The sequence below is a fragment of the Mus pahari genome, chromosome 3 (genome assembly GCF_900095145.1).
Source record: "Mus pahari chromosome 3, PAHARI_EIJ_v1.1, whole genome shotgun sequence".
In the NCBI taxonomy this organism is placed as follows: Eukaryota; Metazoa; Chordata; class Mammalia; order Rodentia; family Muridae; genus Mus; species Mus pahari.
This window is the reverse complement of record NC_034592.1, coordinates 123,007,515-123,025,219: the sequence shown is the minus strand read 5'-3', so window position 1 is coordinate 123,025,219 and position 17,705 is coordinate 123,007,515. Positions and strand designations below refer to the sequence as shown.

The following is a 17,705-nucleotide window of genomic DNA, read 5'->3' as shown; positions in this document are numbered from 1 at the left end:
CGTGGATACTTCATTCCTCCCTAAAATAGGGAATAAAATACTCATGGAAGAAGTTGCAGAGACAAAGTTTGGAGCTAAGACAAAAGGATGGACCATGCAGAGACTGCCCTACCCGGGGGTCCATCCCATAATCAGCCACCAAATGCAGACACTATTATGTATGCCAGTAAGATTTTGCTGAAAGGACCCTGATATAGTGGCCTCTTGTGAGGCTATGCCAGTGCCTGGCAAATACAGAAGTGGATGCCCACAGTCATCTATAGGACAGAACACAGGGCCCCCAATGGAGGAGCTAGAGAAATTACCCAAGGACTGAAGGGGGCTGCAACACTATAGGTGAAACAACAATATGAACTAACCAGCACCCCCAGAGCTCGTGCCTCTAGCTGCATATATAGCAGAAGATGGCCTAGTCGGCCATCATTTGGAAGAGAGGCCCCTTGGTCTTGCAAACTTTATATGCCCCATACAGGGGAACGCTGGGGCCAAGAAGTAGGAGTGGGTAGGGGAGCAGAGTGGGGGAAGGGTACAGGGGACATTCGGGATAGTATTTGAAATGTAAATGAAGAAAATATCTAATAAAATAATTTTTTAAAAGAGTATCAGTCATGGATTTTCTCCTGTAGGTCTGGCCTTAGATTCAATCAGAAAGGTATTGGTTCCCTGCAACAGTAATGCCACTATCTCACCAATGGGAACATCTTACTTGGCAGAGCATCATTATAACATTCGGGGCCAGCAACAGATAAAGCCACTGAGGTCTTTTTCACCTGGTGGGCTACATAACACCTTCTAGAAATAAGAAATCTAAGGGGGCATGAGTTTGCTCATTTATGAATGACTTATAGTGGCTAATATACCAATAGGCATGTGGCAGATGCTAACCAAGTTTCCTGAAGACAAAAGAGATGGTGATGCAATGAAGTTCAGCAAAGATGCATCTGGACTTGGGTCCACAAGGAGGACTGACATCGTCAGATGAAAGTACCTTCCAAATAAGCTGACAACGTGTTACAGACCATTTTCATATAAACGAGTCATTCATGTTTTTTCCCTAAACATTTTCTCCTCGTTGGGAGGGAAGGGATCATCACCCGCTGATTTAGTCAACACCTTGTAAAGAACAGACACATCATGTTCAAAACGGGGCACTGAAAACTTGCCTTTGAGTATCATTTCTGAGGTCTGTCACTTTAATTCCTCAGGAATTTTCTAGAAAGTCAAGATGGGGCCCAGAGAATGGAGCAGTAAGAGATGAGATTATTCTAGAATATTTAATCTTACTGCTTTGAGAAAGCAGAGGCTTTGCTGGGCTCCTTCATTTTGATTCAGAGGAAACTATTTTAACCTCTACACAAAATCCTGGCCTCGGCAAGCAGCTGGGTGTGCCTGGCATTAGTCTGACTTACAAACACAGGACTGTGTCAACTTCAGTACAAGCTGTCTCAAAACCAGTACATAAAGTCTCCTTTTCCAAATAACGGACAACAAATCTGTAGCTGAGATTTGTCTTTCTTGACAAAGCAACTTACCTATCTAGCTTCCAAATGTGAGAAGAAAAATAATTTTACATTCTAAACTATATATATATATATATATATATATATATATATATATATATAGTTTCACCCTATGTTTCAGAATACATACATACACATACATATATATATACACACATATATGTAATATGTACACTCGCACACACACACACACACACATTCTCCCACTCTTCAGGTTTATGGTTGAAATAACATTGGAAGAGCACCTTGAACAAAGTGGTTATTTCACAGATATTTTTGAATGCGCATTGAATGAATAAGATCTAGTACAAAAAGTCATTTTGTAGAATGTATTTGTGACTGGCAGTAATACTGTTTCTTTTCTCTTTTTTTATTTTCTCGGCTCTTTTCAGAAGGCGTTATACTACTTTCTAAAGGCAGCAAAAGCCGGGAGTGCAAATGCCATGGCATTTATAGGAAAGGTACGTGCTTCTACTTCATCAGTACTTGTTATTGCTTTCAAAGTTGAGAAATGTGGGGACTGGGGAGATGTCTCAAACTTATAAAATGCCTGATGTCAAGTGTGAGGACCTGGGCTCAGATCTCCAGCACACACACACACACACACACACACACACACACACACCTTCCACAGAAAAACCCATCTTTTTATTCAGGTCCGTAAACCCAGGTAAAGACAGGCAGATCTTCAGATCTCATTGGCCAGCTAGTCTAGCTAAATCAGTGAGTGCCAGATTTAATGAGAGACCCTACCTATAAATATAAGGTAGACGGGCCAGTGAGATCACTCAGCAAGTAAGACATTTGCTAGGAAATACTGGTGATTTCAATCATCAGAAACCACATGATGGTGGAAGGAAAGAACCAATTTAACAGGACTGTCCTGCTGTGTCAAGTTTGCTGGCAATATTCTGCCAACACCCATACACACACACACACACACACACACACACACACTCTTAAGAAATGAACTTGAGACACAGCTCAATGGCAAAGTGCTTCCTCAATATATGCAAGGGCCTAGGTTCAATGACTAGCACTACAAATAAATTAACAAATGAAATACACACACAGACACACACACATGCACACCCACACAAACACACACACACACATGCACACCCACACAGACACACACACACACACACACACACCCTCTCTAATGATTGAGTGGCATGGCTAAATGCAGGGTAAGGTGTGACCACACTTAAAGAACTCATTTATGGCACCAGCTAAAGAAGCACTTATAAGCTGTAGGCAGCGGCTGGTACTCTTGAGGTAAAAGGAGGAAGCCTATTAGAAGAGCAGCCTTTGTCTGAGGCTCTCACAAAGTCATGCAATACACCTGGCCTGAACTCCTCTGCAGAGAATAGCTCTGAGCCCATGAGCTTTCCTTAGGCCCAACAGTGACAGGCAAGCTGTCATCAGAGAATGGAACAAGCCCTCATCCAGTCAGGTGTCTTTCCTCTACCCCTGGAATGAAAAACAGTTCTACCCCAGCCAAAATCAAAATCAGTCCTTACCAAAATCAAAATCAGTCCTTACGGCCCATTTGATGGCATATTCTCCCCCATTAAAGAGACCACTCCCTCCACTCCCCAGGGCTGCCTTGGCTCCCTACAGCCAATTTGCATTAGTTACCATGGGAATGCATACCCTGCTTCCAGAAATGTCACATACTGTAATTTAGATTCGAGGAACAGGAGAAAACACAAATAGGATCCATTTCTTTGTTCTGGGGCAATCTCTCTCTCTCTCTCTCTCTCTCTCTCTCTCTCTCTCTCTCTCTCTCTGTGTGTGTGTGTGTGTNTGTGTGTGTGTGTGTGTGTGTGTGTGTGCAGGTGACAGTTCCTTCTGCTTTCTTACTTGAAGTAAAACTAAAATAACATATATTGCTTTAAAATGGAAAATCCAGTGGTAGTCATTGTACTCCCAATACAGTAACAATCATTAGTGCTACTTAGTTTTAAAACATTTGCCTTTACTCTTAAGCAATTTTGCTATTTACGTCTTCTTTTTCATCTGTAGATGTATTTAGAGGGGAACACTGCTGCACCACAAAATAATGCCACTGCCTTCAAATACTTCTCCATGGCGGCCAGCAAGGTACACCCTCAGCCCACTGCAGTAATCATGTAGCATAAGTGGCTTCTATTTCAAGCAGACCCAAGAATCGATGCCCAAGAATTGGCTTCAAAGTCCTAAGCCCTTCTGAGAAGTATGTAAATTGAGGACATGACCGGTCCAAGGCATGGGGTAGGGGAAGGTTTTTATGGTAAATATGAAGGATAGTACAGCTAGAGGTAGCTATCTGCAAGAGCCCAGAGCAGGGAGAAAGTAGGAGCTGAAACATGGCCAGTGTACTGAACTGTAAGGGGAGGGGGCGGAGGGAGTCAGAGAGGAAGACCAAGAAAGACAAAAGAAGGCCAAGAGGGAGCAGGGAAGAGATCAGAGATCGTAGGGTCTTACAGGAATGAGAATCTGGAGGAAGGGAAGTCCACGAGCTGGAGACGTTTAGGGCAGAGGTCTCTGTGAGAAGAACTGAGAGGAGCTAAGACGGCAGCATGGGCTCCGTAACAGATATTTTCAAAGCTTCGAGAGTCCCAAGGCCAGCGTGCGCTTGGGTATGCTAACAGGCACTGCAGTTACTCCTTTGTCCAGAGTTACTTTTGGATTTCACAATAACCCTAGAAAGAACTTTTGTGTCTGAGGGAAATATATCATCATCAATAAAGCACTGAGCTGGAGCGCGGAGGGAGATGGCCTGTCTTCTGTCTTTTTGGTAAATGAAGAGGGCAGTGACTGGCGCCACCCCTGCTGGAGTCAGCGGGAAGCCAAACAGAAGCTCAGCTTCCCTCTGCCCTGATCCGCAGATGAAGCCATGACTTGGGAAGAGAAAATAAAGTGGTAGGGGCAGAGAGGACACTTTAATTACTAACTGCAGTACGTTTAAGACAAATACAGTCTCCATCCAGCCTTCCAGCACAGTTTATGTCAAGGCTGGAGCCCCAGCAGCCCAGACGTAGGGTTGTCAGGGCAGTACCCAAAGAAGAGAGTCGAAGACTATGACTCTAGCTTGAGAGTCATTCCTACAGCTTATTCCCAGTATGCCCGAGGATGAGTTATGTAACTTTAAATGCCTCACTTTCCCTATCAGTAAGCTGGGAAGGTAAGATTGCCTTGATGCTATAATATTATAAAACACTAAAGCCCCTCCTGGCATATAATAGTTGCTAGGTATCAACTGTTATCTTTTGTAGTTTATATGCACAGCCAAGGCAGAATGGCTTCAAGCTATAAGGAAGTACAGAAAGCGTGGCAGTTGTATAGCATGTTCCATATGCATGCATTCAACTAACTACAGATCCAGTGACAGTTGTATAGCATGTTCCATATGCATGCATTCAACTAACTACAGATCCAAAAACTGTAACTAGATACTTACATTTTCTTGCCATTTCTTATTCTCCAAATCATACAATGACCATCTACATCACCTTGAGATATATTATATAGGCATGATTCAAAATATAGGGAATATGCATAGGCTATGTGCAATGCTATATGATCATGGGTGAGAAGTTCATAATGTAAGGACTTCAGAATATTCAGAGGTCCTAAAGCCCGTTCCCCCACCCCACACCTAGGAACTGGGGACACGCATGCTATGTCCTGCTGAAATGCTGGGCATGGTAGATCACAGCTCAGCTTTACTCCTAGCACTCAGGAAATGGAGGCAGGCAGATCACTATGAGCTTGTGCTATACAGGGCTACACGACGAGTCCCAGTCTCAAAGGAAAAAAACTAACTAACTAACTAACTAAACAGAACCCAATAAGAAAATATCTTTGCAATAAGCTCAGTGAAGCTGGTATTTATCAGGTCAAACTTAGTATACTATCTTTTCTACACAAGAAATGACCTCATCTGTACTGGCTTATTTTGTGTCGACTTGACACAAGCTAGAGTCATCAGAAAGAAAGAAGCCTCAATTGAGGAAATGCCTCCATGGGACCCAGCTCTAAAGCTCCCCCTCAATTAATGATCAGTGGGGGAAGACCCAGCCCACTGTGGGTGGTGCCATCCCTGGGCTGGTGGACCTGGGTTCTATAAAAGAACAAGTTAAGCAAACCAGGGGAAGCAAGCCAGTAAGCATCTCCCCACTGTGGCCTCCTTATCAGCTCCTGCCTTCAGGTTCCCACTCTGTTTAAACTACTGTACTGTCTTCATTCAGTGATGAACATCGATGTTCAAATGGAAGCCAAATAAACCCTTTTCTCCCCAGCTTGTTTTCTGGTCGTGGTATTTCGTCACAACAATAGAACCCCAAGCTAAGACATCATCTAACACCTATTAGCCTAGTCTTGGAAAATGCCCAGATTAACTCTCTGGCAACCAGAGTAGGAAGGATTTTTTTCTGTCATCTGATTTTATTCTGTAAACTGGCAACCAAGATACATTTGGATGGAGAATTATTTCAACTGTTCTTCATTTTCACAAGCTGTGCACTGCCTTAGGAGCCTATTTAGAAAGGAAAAGCAGCCTGCGGCTAATGCTCTTGTGGTTAAATTACTGAGAGGCTAGTCCTCGGCACCTCTTGCTTGTAATTTGTATGAAATTGTTGCTCAGAGAAACAGTTATCTGGAATACCGTTAGATTAGACAGCCAAGGATGGGGGTGGGATGAAAAGGAGGAACAGAGGACAATCTCTTGTAATCTGGTAAATAATACTGATTTGTTATCCCAAAGGAATAATGCAGCAAGGTGTGTAAATTAACTCTGCTGCCCAGGTACTTGAAGATTGTGAGTAGCAGTGACCTAGGCTAGTTATATTTTTAACCTTAGCTTTTCTTCTTTATAAAGGAAGTCTAAAATTGCATTTAAAATCATTCTTAATGGTGTTGGGTGGGCACAGCCACATACTCGGTGCCCATTGCCTGAACAACTTGTTAGATTTCTCATATGCATTTCTGTTTTGTAACTTAAAAATAAAATACTGTCCTTAGGGTTGAGCTATCGCTAAGTCAGTAGATTGTTTGCCCACTTGCCTGGCATGCACAAACCGTGAGTTTACTCTTTAGCACTGCATAAAGCAGATGGATTCTAGTGCTCCATAGGTGGAGGTGGGGGTGGGGAGAAATCAGGAGTTACATACCAAGTTCAAGGCTAACCTGGGCAACCTGTCTCCGAAATTACTCTGTGTGTGTGTGTGTGTGTGTGTGTGTGTGTGTGTGAGAGAGAGAGAGAGAGAGAGAGAGAGAGAGAGAGAGAGAAGTTTGCTTTAAGATTTTATTGGAACAAGGACATAAAAAAATAGTTTACAAACTCTTTTGTCTTGATAGCTAACATAGAACACATCAGGCCCAACTCTACCTCCATACAGTTATCTTCCTTCCTTCCTTCCTTCCTTCCTTCCTTCCTTCCTTCCTTCCTTCCTTCCTTCCTTCTTTCCTTCCTCCCTTTAAACCTCATTCTAAGTCCTTCTCCTTCTAAGCAGGGCTAAATCATTTTTCCCACCACAAAGTTTTCCCACATTCTTTTGCTCACAAAATCTTTCCCTTACTTTGAATTAGCATCTTACCCTCTACTCTGGGGTTCTAGAGCTTTTTTCTCTATGGCTTCTTTTCTACTGTCTGAAATCCCTGTCCCCTCACCTTGAGGAGGACCAGGTCCTATGTTGCTAAAGTTCATTCAGCATCAGATAGATGACCATGTTCTCCCTACGGTCATGTCACTTAACTAGTCAAGACCATGAAGCCCTCACATGGAAGCTGGATATTGGAAAGTTAGCTACATGTATGTGTTCTTCTCCACAGAAAGTACTTTTTAAAAACAGTAAATGTCTCATCAAACCATGAACAGTCAGATCCTTCTCATGGTTCACTTTGCGGTAACACGTGAGAGATGTGCCACTCTCAAACCTTGCCACCATGTTAGCACGAGACCCATCTGAGGAAGGGAAAAAAATAATTTTGGCTTTTTTTGAAAATGGCAAGGGCTGACTGTGCAGAATTACCGTTCTATGTGGCATCCACTGGGGCAGAGAAGCTAGTCTGCAGCTATTGTTCCTAGGCAAGGTAGACACCTCTGGTTGGCCTCACTCTCCTCTACTCTATCACTGGTGTAACTGACTTGCCCAAGATCTAAGTATGATGCTACCCAAATCCAGCCTGTCAAACCAGTGAGTTTATTGACTTATTATAATAGAACATGAGTAAGGGTGAATTAGAGCCATGGTTCTCAGTCGCCCTAACAATGCGATCCTTTAAGACAGTTCCTAACACTGTGGTGACTCTCAACCATAAAATTATCTTCATTGCTACTTCCTAACTGTAATTTTGCTACCATTATGAATCATAGTATAAATATCCGATAGACAGGATGGTCTTGGGTGACCCCTGTGAAAGGCTTGTTCATGCCCCACGGGTGGAGAAACACTGTCTTAAATGAACATGGGTGACCCCCATAGCAGCCACACCACTGGAAAGACTCAGTGCAGCATAGACAGTGGCTTCCGCATAGCTTCATACCCTGCACACTCCAGTGAGCTCACAAAGCACAAGACGGTGTGCTACTGAGGTCAAATGCCATACTCTGGGGAGGAGGGTATAAACAGGGGAACTGGACTCTCAGAGAGTCTGGTGGCATCAGTAGGCCAGATTAGGAGGGTCTCTTGCCAGAAGCCACAGCCATTCTAATGGTGATGATAACGGCTTTCACAGTAAAAGGATGCATCCAGCAACTCCTTACATCACCAGCACGGAGCATGGAGATGCCAGAGTGGGCCACGCCTGTCTTAAGATTCTAAATATGTGCTCGGGACTCAATACCGTTGAGTTATCCAGTGAAAGAAGGAACGGCTCTGGCTGTTATAATCCTCTCCTTTCTTCTATCTTCTCCTCCCCTCCCCTTTTATTTTTTTTCAACATTTAAATGATGCCTCCTAGATAGTAGACATACTAGATTTTGCCACATCCTTGCAGTAGGTCTTATTTCCAGAGCTGAGTAGCTATTGGTTGCTAGAAATCACAGGTAGATGTAAAAGAACAGAGAAGAAAAGACCCAGGTGCACCTTGGTTATAGAATGTTTGTGTAGGTCATGGCCTGAGGATTGATGCCCAGCACAAAACAAACAGCGAGGCCATTTGTGTCACTTGTTTAATATTGATGAAATATCCCAAGGATTTTTTTTTATAAGTCCTTTGAAATGCACAGGCTCAAAGCTGGGATTCTTGAGCTGGTGTTTGAAATATGCCTTCTCTGCTCCTATGCTCTTCCCTGGTCACGGGGGCATGATCTGGCAGCATCCACAAGAACTAAATGTAGGCTGTTAGGAGACACTGGAGAACCTTCTATCAGAATTTTGCTTCCTGAGGAAACTCTGTAAATCAATAAAACAGATTGACTGACAGATCTGCTTAACAAAAGCCAAGTAGCCAAGGCCTGGCTCCTTACACAGCCACCAGAAGGCAAAAGACATGAGGAGCTCTGGTCGGAAAGTCACCAGGGGTGTGTGTGTACGCGCGTGTGTGCATGCGTGCATGTGTGTGTGTGTGTGTGTGTGCACATGTGTGTTGTGTGCACATGCACACGTGAGTGCAAATAAAGATCAGAGAACAATTTTCAGGAACCTATGGATTCCATATGTTCCAGGGCTGGAACTTGGGTGGTTCTACTTGCACATCAAACAGTTTTACCCAGTGATCCATCTGGCCTGCGAAGAAGTCATTTTAAGGCTCATTCTTCATCCCAGACTAAGACACTAAGTACGGAAATACCAGATCATGTGCTAGTGGAGCATTGCCCTCCCCTTACTGAAAGCATTCCATTTTAGAGTAAAGAAATGCTAATTTAGCATCAGGTAGATATTGGTAATGCTATGAGCTGTAGAATTTAAATAAATATGTACTACATAACTTAACAAGCATAATATATGCAAATAATAATGAATTCTTAACTGTTAGCAGTGGTTGCACTGAAATTCAATGTCCCAAATTGTTATTTGGCCATTGAGGTCAACTCCCTTTGGCCAAATTAGGTAACAATTGTCTGACTAGAACTTCCCATTCTAGAAAACACATCTATTCTTTGAGTCTTGGCTCAATATCAATAGCATGATATTTTGATTCTCCCAAGTTCCTAGCATGAATCAAGCAGTCAAGTCCCCTTTAATCTGCCCACCACATTCTCAGCTTATTTTACTCCAGGATTTACTATATTTAGCATGACTAAGAAATTAGACCCACCTAACTGGGCATAGTGCAGTTGGGAGACTGAGACAGGAGGCGTGTAGGTTTGAGTACAGCAAGAGTACTTGGTGAGACCTCTAAAACAAACAAACAAACAAAAACAAATTAAAAAGGAAGGGAGGGAGAGAGGGAGGGAGGGAGGGAGGGGAAAGAAATGTGACCCAGTTCTTTTATGTGGCTCAGATCCCAGAAAGTCTGTACACTAAAAGGCATAGGTTACCTCTTCCTCCTCCCATTGCCTCTTATGGAATCACTCACAAAGCAAGCACTAAGTACTGAATGAGAGACCAAATTAACCATCTGACTCCCATTTCCTTCTTTTCTTTTCTAGTCAGAGTGGGTTCTAAAGGTGTGAATGGGTACTAGCTGGCCAGAATACTTTGCCATCTGCCTGATTGATGGCCTCAGCCATTTCTTTCTGGGTACATTTGAAACATTTGAAGGCTTTGCAGTAATTTTCCTTATCACCGATTTTCCAAATTCTTCTAGGGCAATGCAATTGGCCTTCATGGACTTGGTCTCCTTTACTTCCATGGAAAAGGTGTTCCTGTGGTACGTTCAATAAGCTGAGCATCCCTTCAAGTTATTTGTGGGGTTAAAATTAACAGCCATGCATTAATGTATAGGAATTAGTTGTTATTGCTTAGCTAGTCAAACTAGTACATCTGACACAGAGTTAAGTGATTCAGTAAAATCTTTGCCAAAGAGAGAGGAACAAACCTGTGACAAGGATGGGAACAGCAGTTGTGTCTGAGGTCACGGGGTCAAACTAGCTTTGGAAACAGTTGCCTCCCGAGAATTTTATTGGTAGAGAAATTTATCTTCTTAGCTTAATATGTCTTTTGAATGACCTTCCCCCATCTAACAAAACCAACTATTAATACAGACAAATACAATTTTTAATTGAACAAGATAATTATTTTTTAGAGAATCTAATATAATAATGAAAATGTCATATTTCTGGTGCTATTTTAACAAGCCTATAGGACACTGACTGTACTCTTAAGCTGGAAAGTGGTTGTTACCATGGAGTTATGTATATAGCTTTGAGTAATACAGTGTAATTATCTTGCAGAATTACGGTGAAGCACTTAAATACTTCCAGAAAGCTGCAGAGAAGGGATGGCCTAACGCTCAGTTCCAGCTGGGTTTCATGTACTACTGTAGGTACCACAAATATGTACTACTTCATGTACTACTGTAGGTACCACAAATATGTACTACTTCATGTACTACTGTAGGTACCGCAAATATGGCTTCCTTATTTAGAACGATGTATGCATTGGTAAGTCATCTCTTCTTGTAACATAAAAGGTTGGTCTGAGTAGCTTGAAAGAACATTACGGTATCAGTTTAAAGAGACCTTTAAAGAAACCTAAAGACTTGGACATAGGCTAAACAAAAGAGCAAGGGAATAGAATCAGGATGCCCACTTTTGAGAAGCTGAGCTCTGAGGTTCTGGTGATAGCCAGCATACACATCCAGAAACACGTACAAGAGAGGACAAAGCTGAGGAGAAAGATTTGAAACATAAACATATAGGCATAAATTAAAAGTAGCTGAACTTGAAAAGGAAAAAGAATGTGAGAGGAAAAAGAGATGTGGCTATACTCAAATCTGATGATCTTTTTGGGGGCATCTTGACAGGATAAGCTAAAGAAGAGTGGCCATAAAGGGCGGGGGGGGGGGGCGCTGGAAGGGGAGGAAGGGTTAACAGAGATTCCAAAGGGCAGAAAAGATAGAACTTTTCAGATAGAGTAAATGAATAAGACAGTGGGCATTTTTCTGATAATGCAGGACAGCGTCTGGTGATAACAGTATTAGTGGAGGAGGAGAGTTGGGGGAGGGGCAGAGGGAAGAGGAAAAGCAACTGTAAGAAGGGGGAGGGAGAGAAGAGAAGGAAGAGAGGGAATGAGGAGGGGAGGAAGGAGAAATGACTCCGTATCCTTATTGTTTGGTCAATATTTTTTAGAGAGTCTTGATGATACTATTGTACTTACTGGAATGGGTTAGGGTGTGAGTGCAAAGTGAGAAAGCAAGAGTCTAAATGTTATTTCCAAATGTGTATCTCTGTGAGGAAGAAGGAGCCAAAGGGAAAAAACTCCAAGAAGGAATCGTTATAAGAATAATAAGAGACATGATGATATTCAGAACAGATAAGAGGCAGTTCTGGGGAAGGTCAGAGGCATTGGGATCCCATTGATCCCGGGTAGGCAGAGGCCTTGTGGTCTTAATAAACAAGTGGGATTTCCCATCCTACAGCACTGACAGGGGGTGAAAGATGAGGCACATAAGCTTAGGGTGAGATGGTGAGGAGGGAGGTGAGCACGGAAAGACTAGGTGGGGCTGTCCTCAACTATTTCTTCAGCAAAAATACTGCCTTCTTAGAGCAGTAGTGAGGTCGTTAGGATGAGGGGCCTCAAACAGTGATGAACAGTTGCAATAATTCCTGTGTGGGGTTGAAAGAGGGAGTGGTCAGGACGAATCACAGAGGTCTGAACGCGCCCTCACCAGGTCCTTCAAACCAGAGGCGGAGCCAGGGCAACAGCCAGGTCTATCAAGTAGGGCACATCCAGTCAAGAAGTCTGTTGATGTTTTCCACTGTGGTCCAACAAGAGGGCCTGTTTTGTACTATGTTTGTGTTTGACATTTCCTAATTCACACCCAAGTCCTCAGCTTAGAATCTGTCCAGTTCTTCAATCATATTATTATTATTATTATTATTATTATTATTATTATTACTATTCAATTATTCAATCAATCATATTACTCTTCTTTGCATGATCAAGCTCATTTTACTCTCTCAACATATAGATACCCCACAGCTTACAGCTGAGCAGACTGAATCATACCAAGGCCACACATTCCAAAACTACATAATCAAGCTGGAATTCAATTTCAAGCAATCTGCCTCCAGTCTTTTTTCTCTTTATAATTTTTTTTAAAATTTTATTTATTTACTTATCTATTTAGACATAGAGTCTCACTATGTAGTCCAAGCTGGCCTTGAACTGACCACCGTCTTTCCGTAGTCTCCAGAGTGCTATGACTGCAGGAGTGTGCCACTACGCCAGGCTAAGTTACTGTTCTTGCTTAATTCCTGTGTGGTACTGCTGTTAAAAGCCTTGAGACTTTAGAGATGGAAGATTTTGTGAAAATCCAGGGAAAGCCCCTTCCTTTTCACAAGTGAAGTCCCTAGATGTGAATCACTTGGAAACAGATATAACTATAGCAAGAGAACTGAACCAAGAATCTCTCCTGCTAGGGATCTACTGACTCTGTCCGACATCAAATGCCTCTCTTTATTCCAATTCTGAGCTTAGACAGCTGTTCTTCCTGGTATTTGCCTTCTCTCTCTCTCTCTCTCTCTCTCTCTCTCTCTCTCTCTCTCTCTCTCTCTCTCTCGTGTGTGTGTGTGTGTGTGTGTGTGTGTGTTCACTTGTGTGTAACAATAATGGTAAGATCTCAGAGAAGCTCTCATGGTCATGCATTACCTCATCTCCCATGTCCATGAAACCAAACAGCCCTTTCGTCTTAATTTCCTGACTGGGTACAGATCATGGAGTAACTCAGCCACTTGTCCCCAAAACAGTGAATCTGAAGCAGTTTGCCTCACGCCTTGGTGGTCTTTTCCCATCCTGTTCCGACTAGTGGGTGTAGCCGTCATATCCATAAAGCATCATTTTTAGAAAATGAGTAGCTCAAAAGAATCTTCATTTTCAGCTGGCTCTGGAGTATGGAAGGATTATAAGATTGCCTTCAAATATTTTTACTTGGCATCTCAGAGTGGGCAGCCCCTCGCCATTTATTATCTAGCTGAGATGTACGCAACTGGCACTGGAGTGCTGAGATCCTGCAGAACGGCCGTGGAGGTAAACAGGGGTGGCTTTCCTTGCTCTTCCATCGGGCACAGAGGAGGTTGGTGCCTTTGTTTTGTAGCTTTTTCTGGCCGTTAGCAGTGAACACCACCATTTGACAGGAGGAAAAATAGTAGCATAACTTAAATTGGGGAAGAGAAGGCTAGAGACAACTCTTTCCTCTCTTGAGTTTGCCTCTGGATTCAGTTAAGCTGCTCTGTTTCAACCTTCAGTGGGACGGCAGGGGCACTCCTGGTGAGAACGGGAGTTGCTACTTGGGGGACTGGAAGGCTGGATTTAGCATAGAAAAAAACCTAGCCCACTGCTTCCCAGAAAACAGGGTTCTTAGGGTTTTGATGATTCAGATGACAATTGAGAAAGTGGCTTGGTTCTTTCGGCCTGAGCCAGTAATTTACTTTTCAAAAGAATGCTTTTAGGACCTTAATGCCCTTCATTGATTTATTAAATACGTCCGCTGCACCAGTATAAATACCTCTGCGTGGCAATCTGGTCCCTCTGAAACTCGTTTCAAAAGCTGCCAGCTAATAATCTATCTTTAGATTCGCTCCTTTGCCAACTTCCTAATGAATTATGTATGGCTAACCTCTTCTGGTTACATAAGGGCTACTCAGCTAGGCTGACATTTGTCCCCATGGAGCTCTGCACACCTCCCTCCCCGTTATGTCACCTGTACCCTCCAGCACTGACTCCCCTTCCTCCTCCTTTCCACATCTCTGTAGCCCTGTCCATGCCAAGCCACAGTGCCTTTAAAATGACAGGATCAACAAGGAAGCCCTCCAAATTGATAGTCTTATCCTGTCGAGTGACCTCCAAGCCAGGAAAGTTTATTACACAAATTAAAAGGATCCTGGGAACGATTTGCTAAAGACAAAACTATCCCTGAGAATCTTCATGCCTATAAATGTTTTAATTCTTGACCCTAAATAACTTTCGAAAGTCAGTTTTAGGCAGTTTTAGGAAAAAAAAAAAATTCTTGCCTGCCTGGCCAACAGAAGCTGAAGACTGGGTCCACAGGTTGGTATGTGGGATGACGCTAACTAACCTCTGTGATTTCTCTTCCCATCTTCAGCTTTACAAAGGTGTCTGTGAACTAGGCCACTGGGCTGAGAAATTCCTGACAGCCTATTTTGCCTATAAGGATGGGGACATAGACTCTTCTCTTATTCAGTACGCATTGCTTGCCGAAATGGGATATGAAGTAGCTCAAAGCAATTCAGCATTCATTTTGGAATCTAGTAAGAGAAGATCTTTGCAATTCCCCAATCCTACATATTCATTCATATCTGCATACCCCATCCTCATTTAAGCCTTTTTTAACGGAATCCACCACCACCCCCTCATTTTCTTTTTCTTTTAGAAAAAGCTAAAATTCTGGGGAAAGAGAAGATGTATCCAATGGCACTTCTGCTATGGAACCGAGCCGCCATTCAAGGTATAAAACAGATCAAAATAGGCATATAGCTGGACCCTGCCCATGTCAATTCATCTGATTTGTTTCAGTTGCAGTCTTGGAACAGAGGCAGAGGGTCAAGGTGTCAAGCAGCGGGCACTTCAAATTATACTGCTGTTAGAGGTCAATTCTGAGAATTTGTTTTTTGGGGTTTTTTTGTTTTGTTTTTTGTTTTCATTATTCTCAAAATTCCTTAGTTTAGCAAGCCCTAAGAATTTCTGTCTCCATGATACCAGAACTGTTGTTTGAATCATGATAATCTAACTCAAAAAAACAGTTTTCTAAGCCTCACTTTAATCATTCAGTTGTTGGGTTGTTTACTGAGCTAATCTAAGATGTGACCTGTGTATGAGAATACAGGCAAAATTAATTTTGCACCGACGACGTTTGACTTCTCATCTAAAATGAGCCACCGATGAGGACAAGACACCTCAAATCTTCAACCATCAATATGTTGGGATTTTGGAAAAAAGTGAGCGTAAATAAGTGGGAAGATACTTTCTTGGCATTCTCAAGGCCTCCCCACTCATTGGTCTCACATGTGGTAAGGAATGTAAACTGTCACTGCCTGGAACAGCATTGGTAGGTGGCATTTGAATCACCATGTCCCTTCCAATTTTCCCCCTAAAATTATAGTATTAAAATCAAAGAGATGTTACACAGCTGTCGAGGCTGGCATTTGGATGTGCGAGGGACTCTTGCAATAAGAGAGCAATTTTATTTCCAATTAGGTTTCTTGAAATCATCTCCTGTTAAGGCTGAATCATCCCTTTTAACAGGAAGTAATAGGATAAAAAACGATTCTCAACTGATGCTAATATGAGGCAGAGGGGGTGAAAACCCTCTATGGTGCCTTCGCAGCCCCAGCTGAGCTGGTAATACAGCAGTGAGCCATCAATGAGATTTTAGTGAGAAATTCTATGTTTTCGAAAACGCAATAAAGACCTTATTTGGTGTGAGAAAACAACGCCAGCAATCTATCAGCCATGGCAAATCAGCTCAATTGCAACAAACACACGTTTATTTCAAGCCAGGAAATGGCATGGAAATTGGAACAAAGAAAATTTGAAAATGAGGAGACATTAATATTAAACAGAACACACGTACACACGTTAGGTTGCTGGAAATAATCATGTGTCACCAAAGGTCAGACGTGCCCATTCTCAAAGCTGTAGCTTCTTGCTGAGTAGCTCACAAGAGGTAGGAAATCTAATGATGAAAACTTCCAATTAGTCACGAATGCTTCTTTTAGCAGCTGTCTCAAGTGAAGAGGATACTGAGCCATCGGGGCTCAGGCACCACCATGCATCTGTGGAATTGAAATAGATTTAGATTTGCCACATACACTTAGGATACCATGACTCAGGTCAGGCTCACCCACTGCTCTCCATTCTCAGAGACTTGGGGGTTCCTCCTCTTAACTGCAAAGTTTAAGAACACACAACTGTTCCATCCCTTTGTAACTATGGCCAAGAGGAAGTATTGGGTTCAGGATGACAGCTTTGAACAAGATTGGAGATGGAGTGGGTTTCTCTTTGGGGCATCATGACTCTCCTGGCATCTGGACTTACCCTTGCTTGAGTACCATTCCTACCAGCCCTTGCTTCCACTCACCTAGACATTTTGTATGAATTACGTAGGAAGCTAACTCTGAAACCTAAAACATTAGCTCTGCCGAGAGGGAAACAAAAATGGCTCATGGTGTCACATCTCTTTAAAGTATTTGTGCTTTAATAGGAGACACTAGGAGTAACACTTTAAAACAAAATTAGCCACTGGACTAGGCCAAATGGACAGAGAATTTTGCAAGGAGTCTTATATCTCAGGACATACCTCAGGCCCTACTACACATGCCTCCCATTTTCCAAGAAAGCCCAGGTTTTATGAAGGGTTGGCCACAGCTGAGACAAATGTCCAACCTGAATTTTTCATCCTCTAAACCCACAGAAGAGAAGGATAGCCATCACCCAAGACAGATAGACAGACCAGCAGGTAGACAGGCAGGCAGGCATGCATGCATGCACACACACAGTGAGAGAGACAGAGACAGAGAGAGATGCAGAAAGAGAGAGAAATACACACACACACACACACACACACACACACACACACACACACACACTCTTAAAAGCCATTTCTAAGTGGCCTTCCAAAAATGATGTCACATATCTTTAAAAGTAATGTCAGTTCCCCTCTCCTTGCTATATAATCTACATATTCACGTTTCTTGGAGAGTAATATCCTGAATTACCTCTGGCGAAGGCATTTTCTAAAAATATCCCAGCGTGTTTGTCTAATCATTCCATAAATATTTATCACATACCATACTAGGCTCCAGAACAATCTTAGTAATTAGAGCCTTGTGGTTCTTGCCTTGCCCTCACAGGGCTACTGAAAGATGAGAGCAGAGCTTTAGAAAGGAATTCTAGGGACAGGAAAGATGGGGTTCAGTTTTCTAAGAGTTGTCATATCTCCAAACTATGAATTTTAAAGGTAAAATATGCCATTTGAGCCGGGCCTGGTGGCGCAGGCCTTTAATCCCAGCACTCGGGAGGCAGAGGCAGGCGGATTTCTGAGTTCGAGGCCAGCCTGGTCTACCAAGTGAGT

The 17,705-nt window shown here is 42.7% G+C and overlaps 1 protein-coding gene across 2 annotated transcripts in view; it reads left to right on the top strand.

Annotated features, from left to right (window-relative positions):
• Sel1l2 (SEL1L2 adaptor subunit of ERAD E3 ligase) overlaps positions 1–17,705 on the top strand; it is a 138,337-nt gene that overhangs the window by 104,301 nt on the left and 16,331 nt on the right. The window contains exons 11-17 of one of the 2 annotated variants that reach the window (XM_021194096.1): positions 1,913–1,981; positions 3,549–3,626; positions 10,260–10,322; positions 10,846–10,933; positions 13,494–13,642; positions 14,718–14,883; positions 15,006–15,080. In XM_021194096.1, coding sequence (XP_021049755.1) covers positions 1,913–1,981; positions 3,549–3,626; positions 10,260–10,322; positions 10,846–10,933; positions 13,494–13,642; positions 14,718–14,883; positions 15,006–15,080 — 688 coding nt within the window. The remainder of the gene's footprint in view (positions 1–1,912; positions 1,982–3,548; positions 3,627–10,259; positions 10,323–10,845; positions 10,934–13,493; positions 13,643–14,717; positions 14,884–15,005; positions 15,081–17,705) is intronic. The other variant, XM_029536623.1, reaches the window with a different exon arrangement.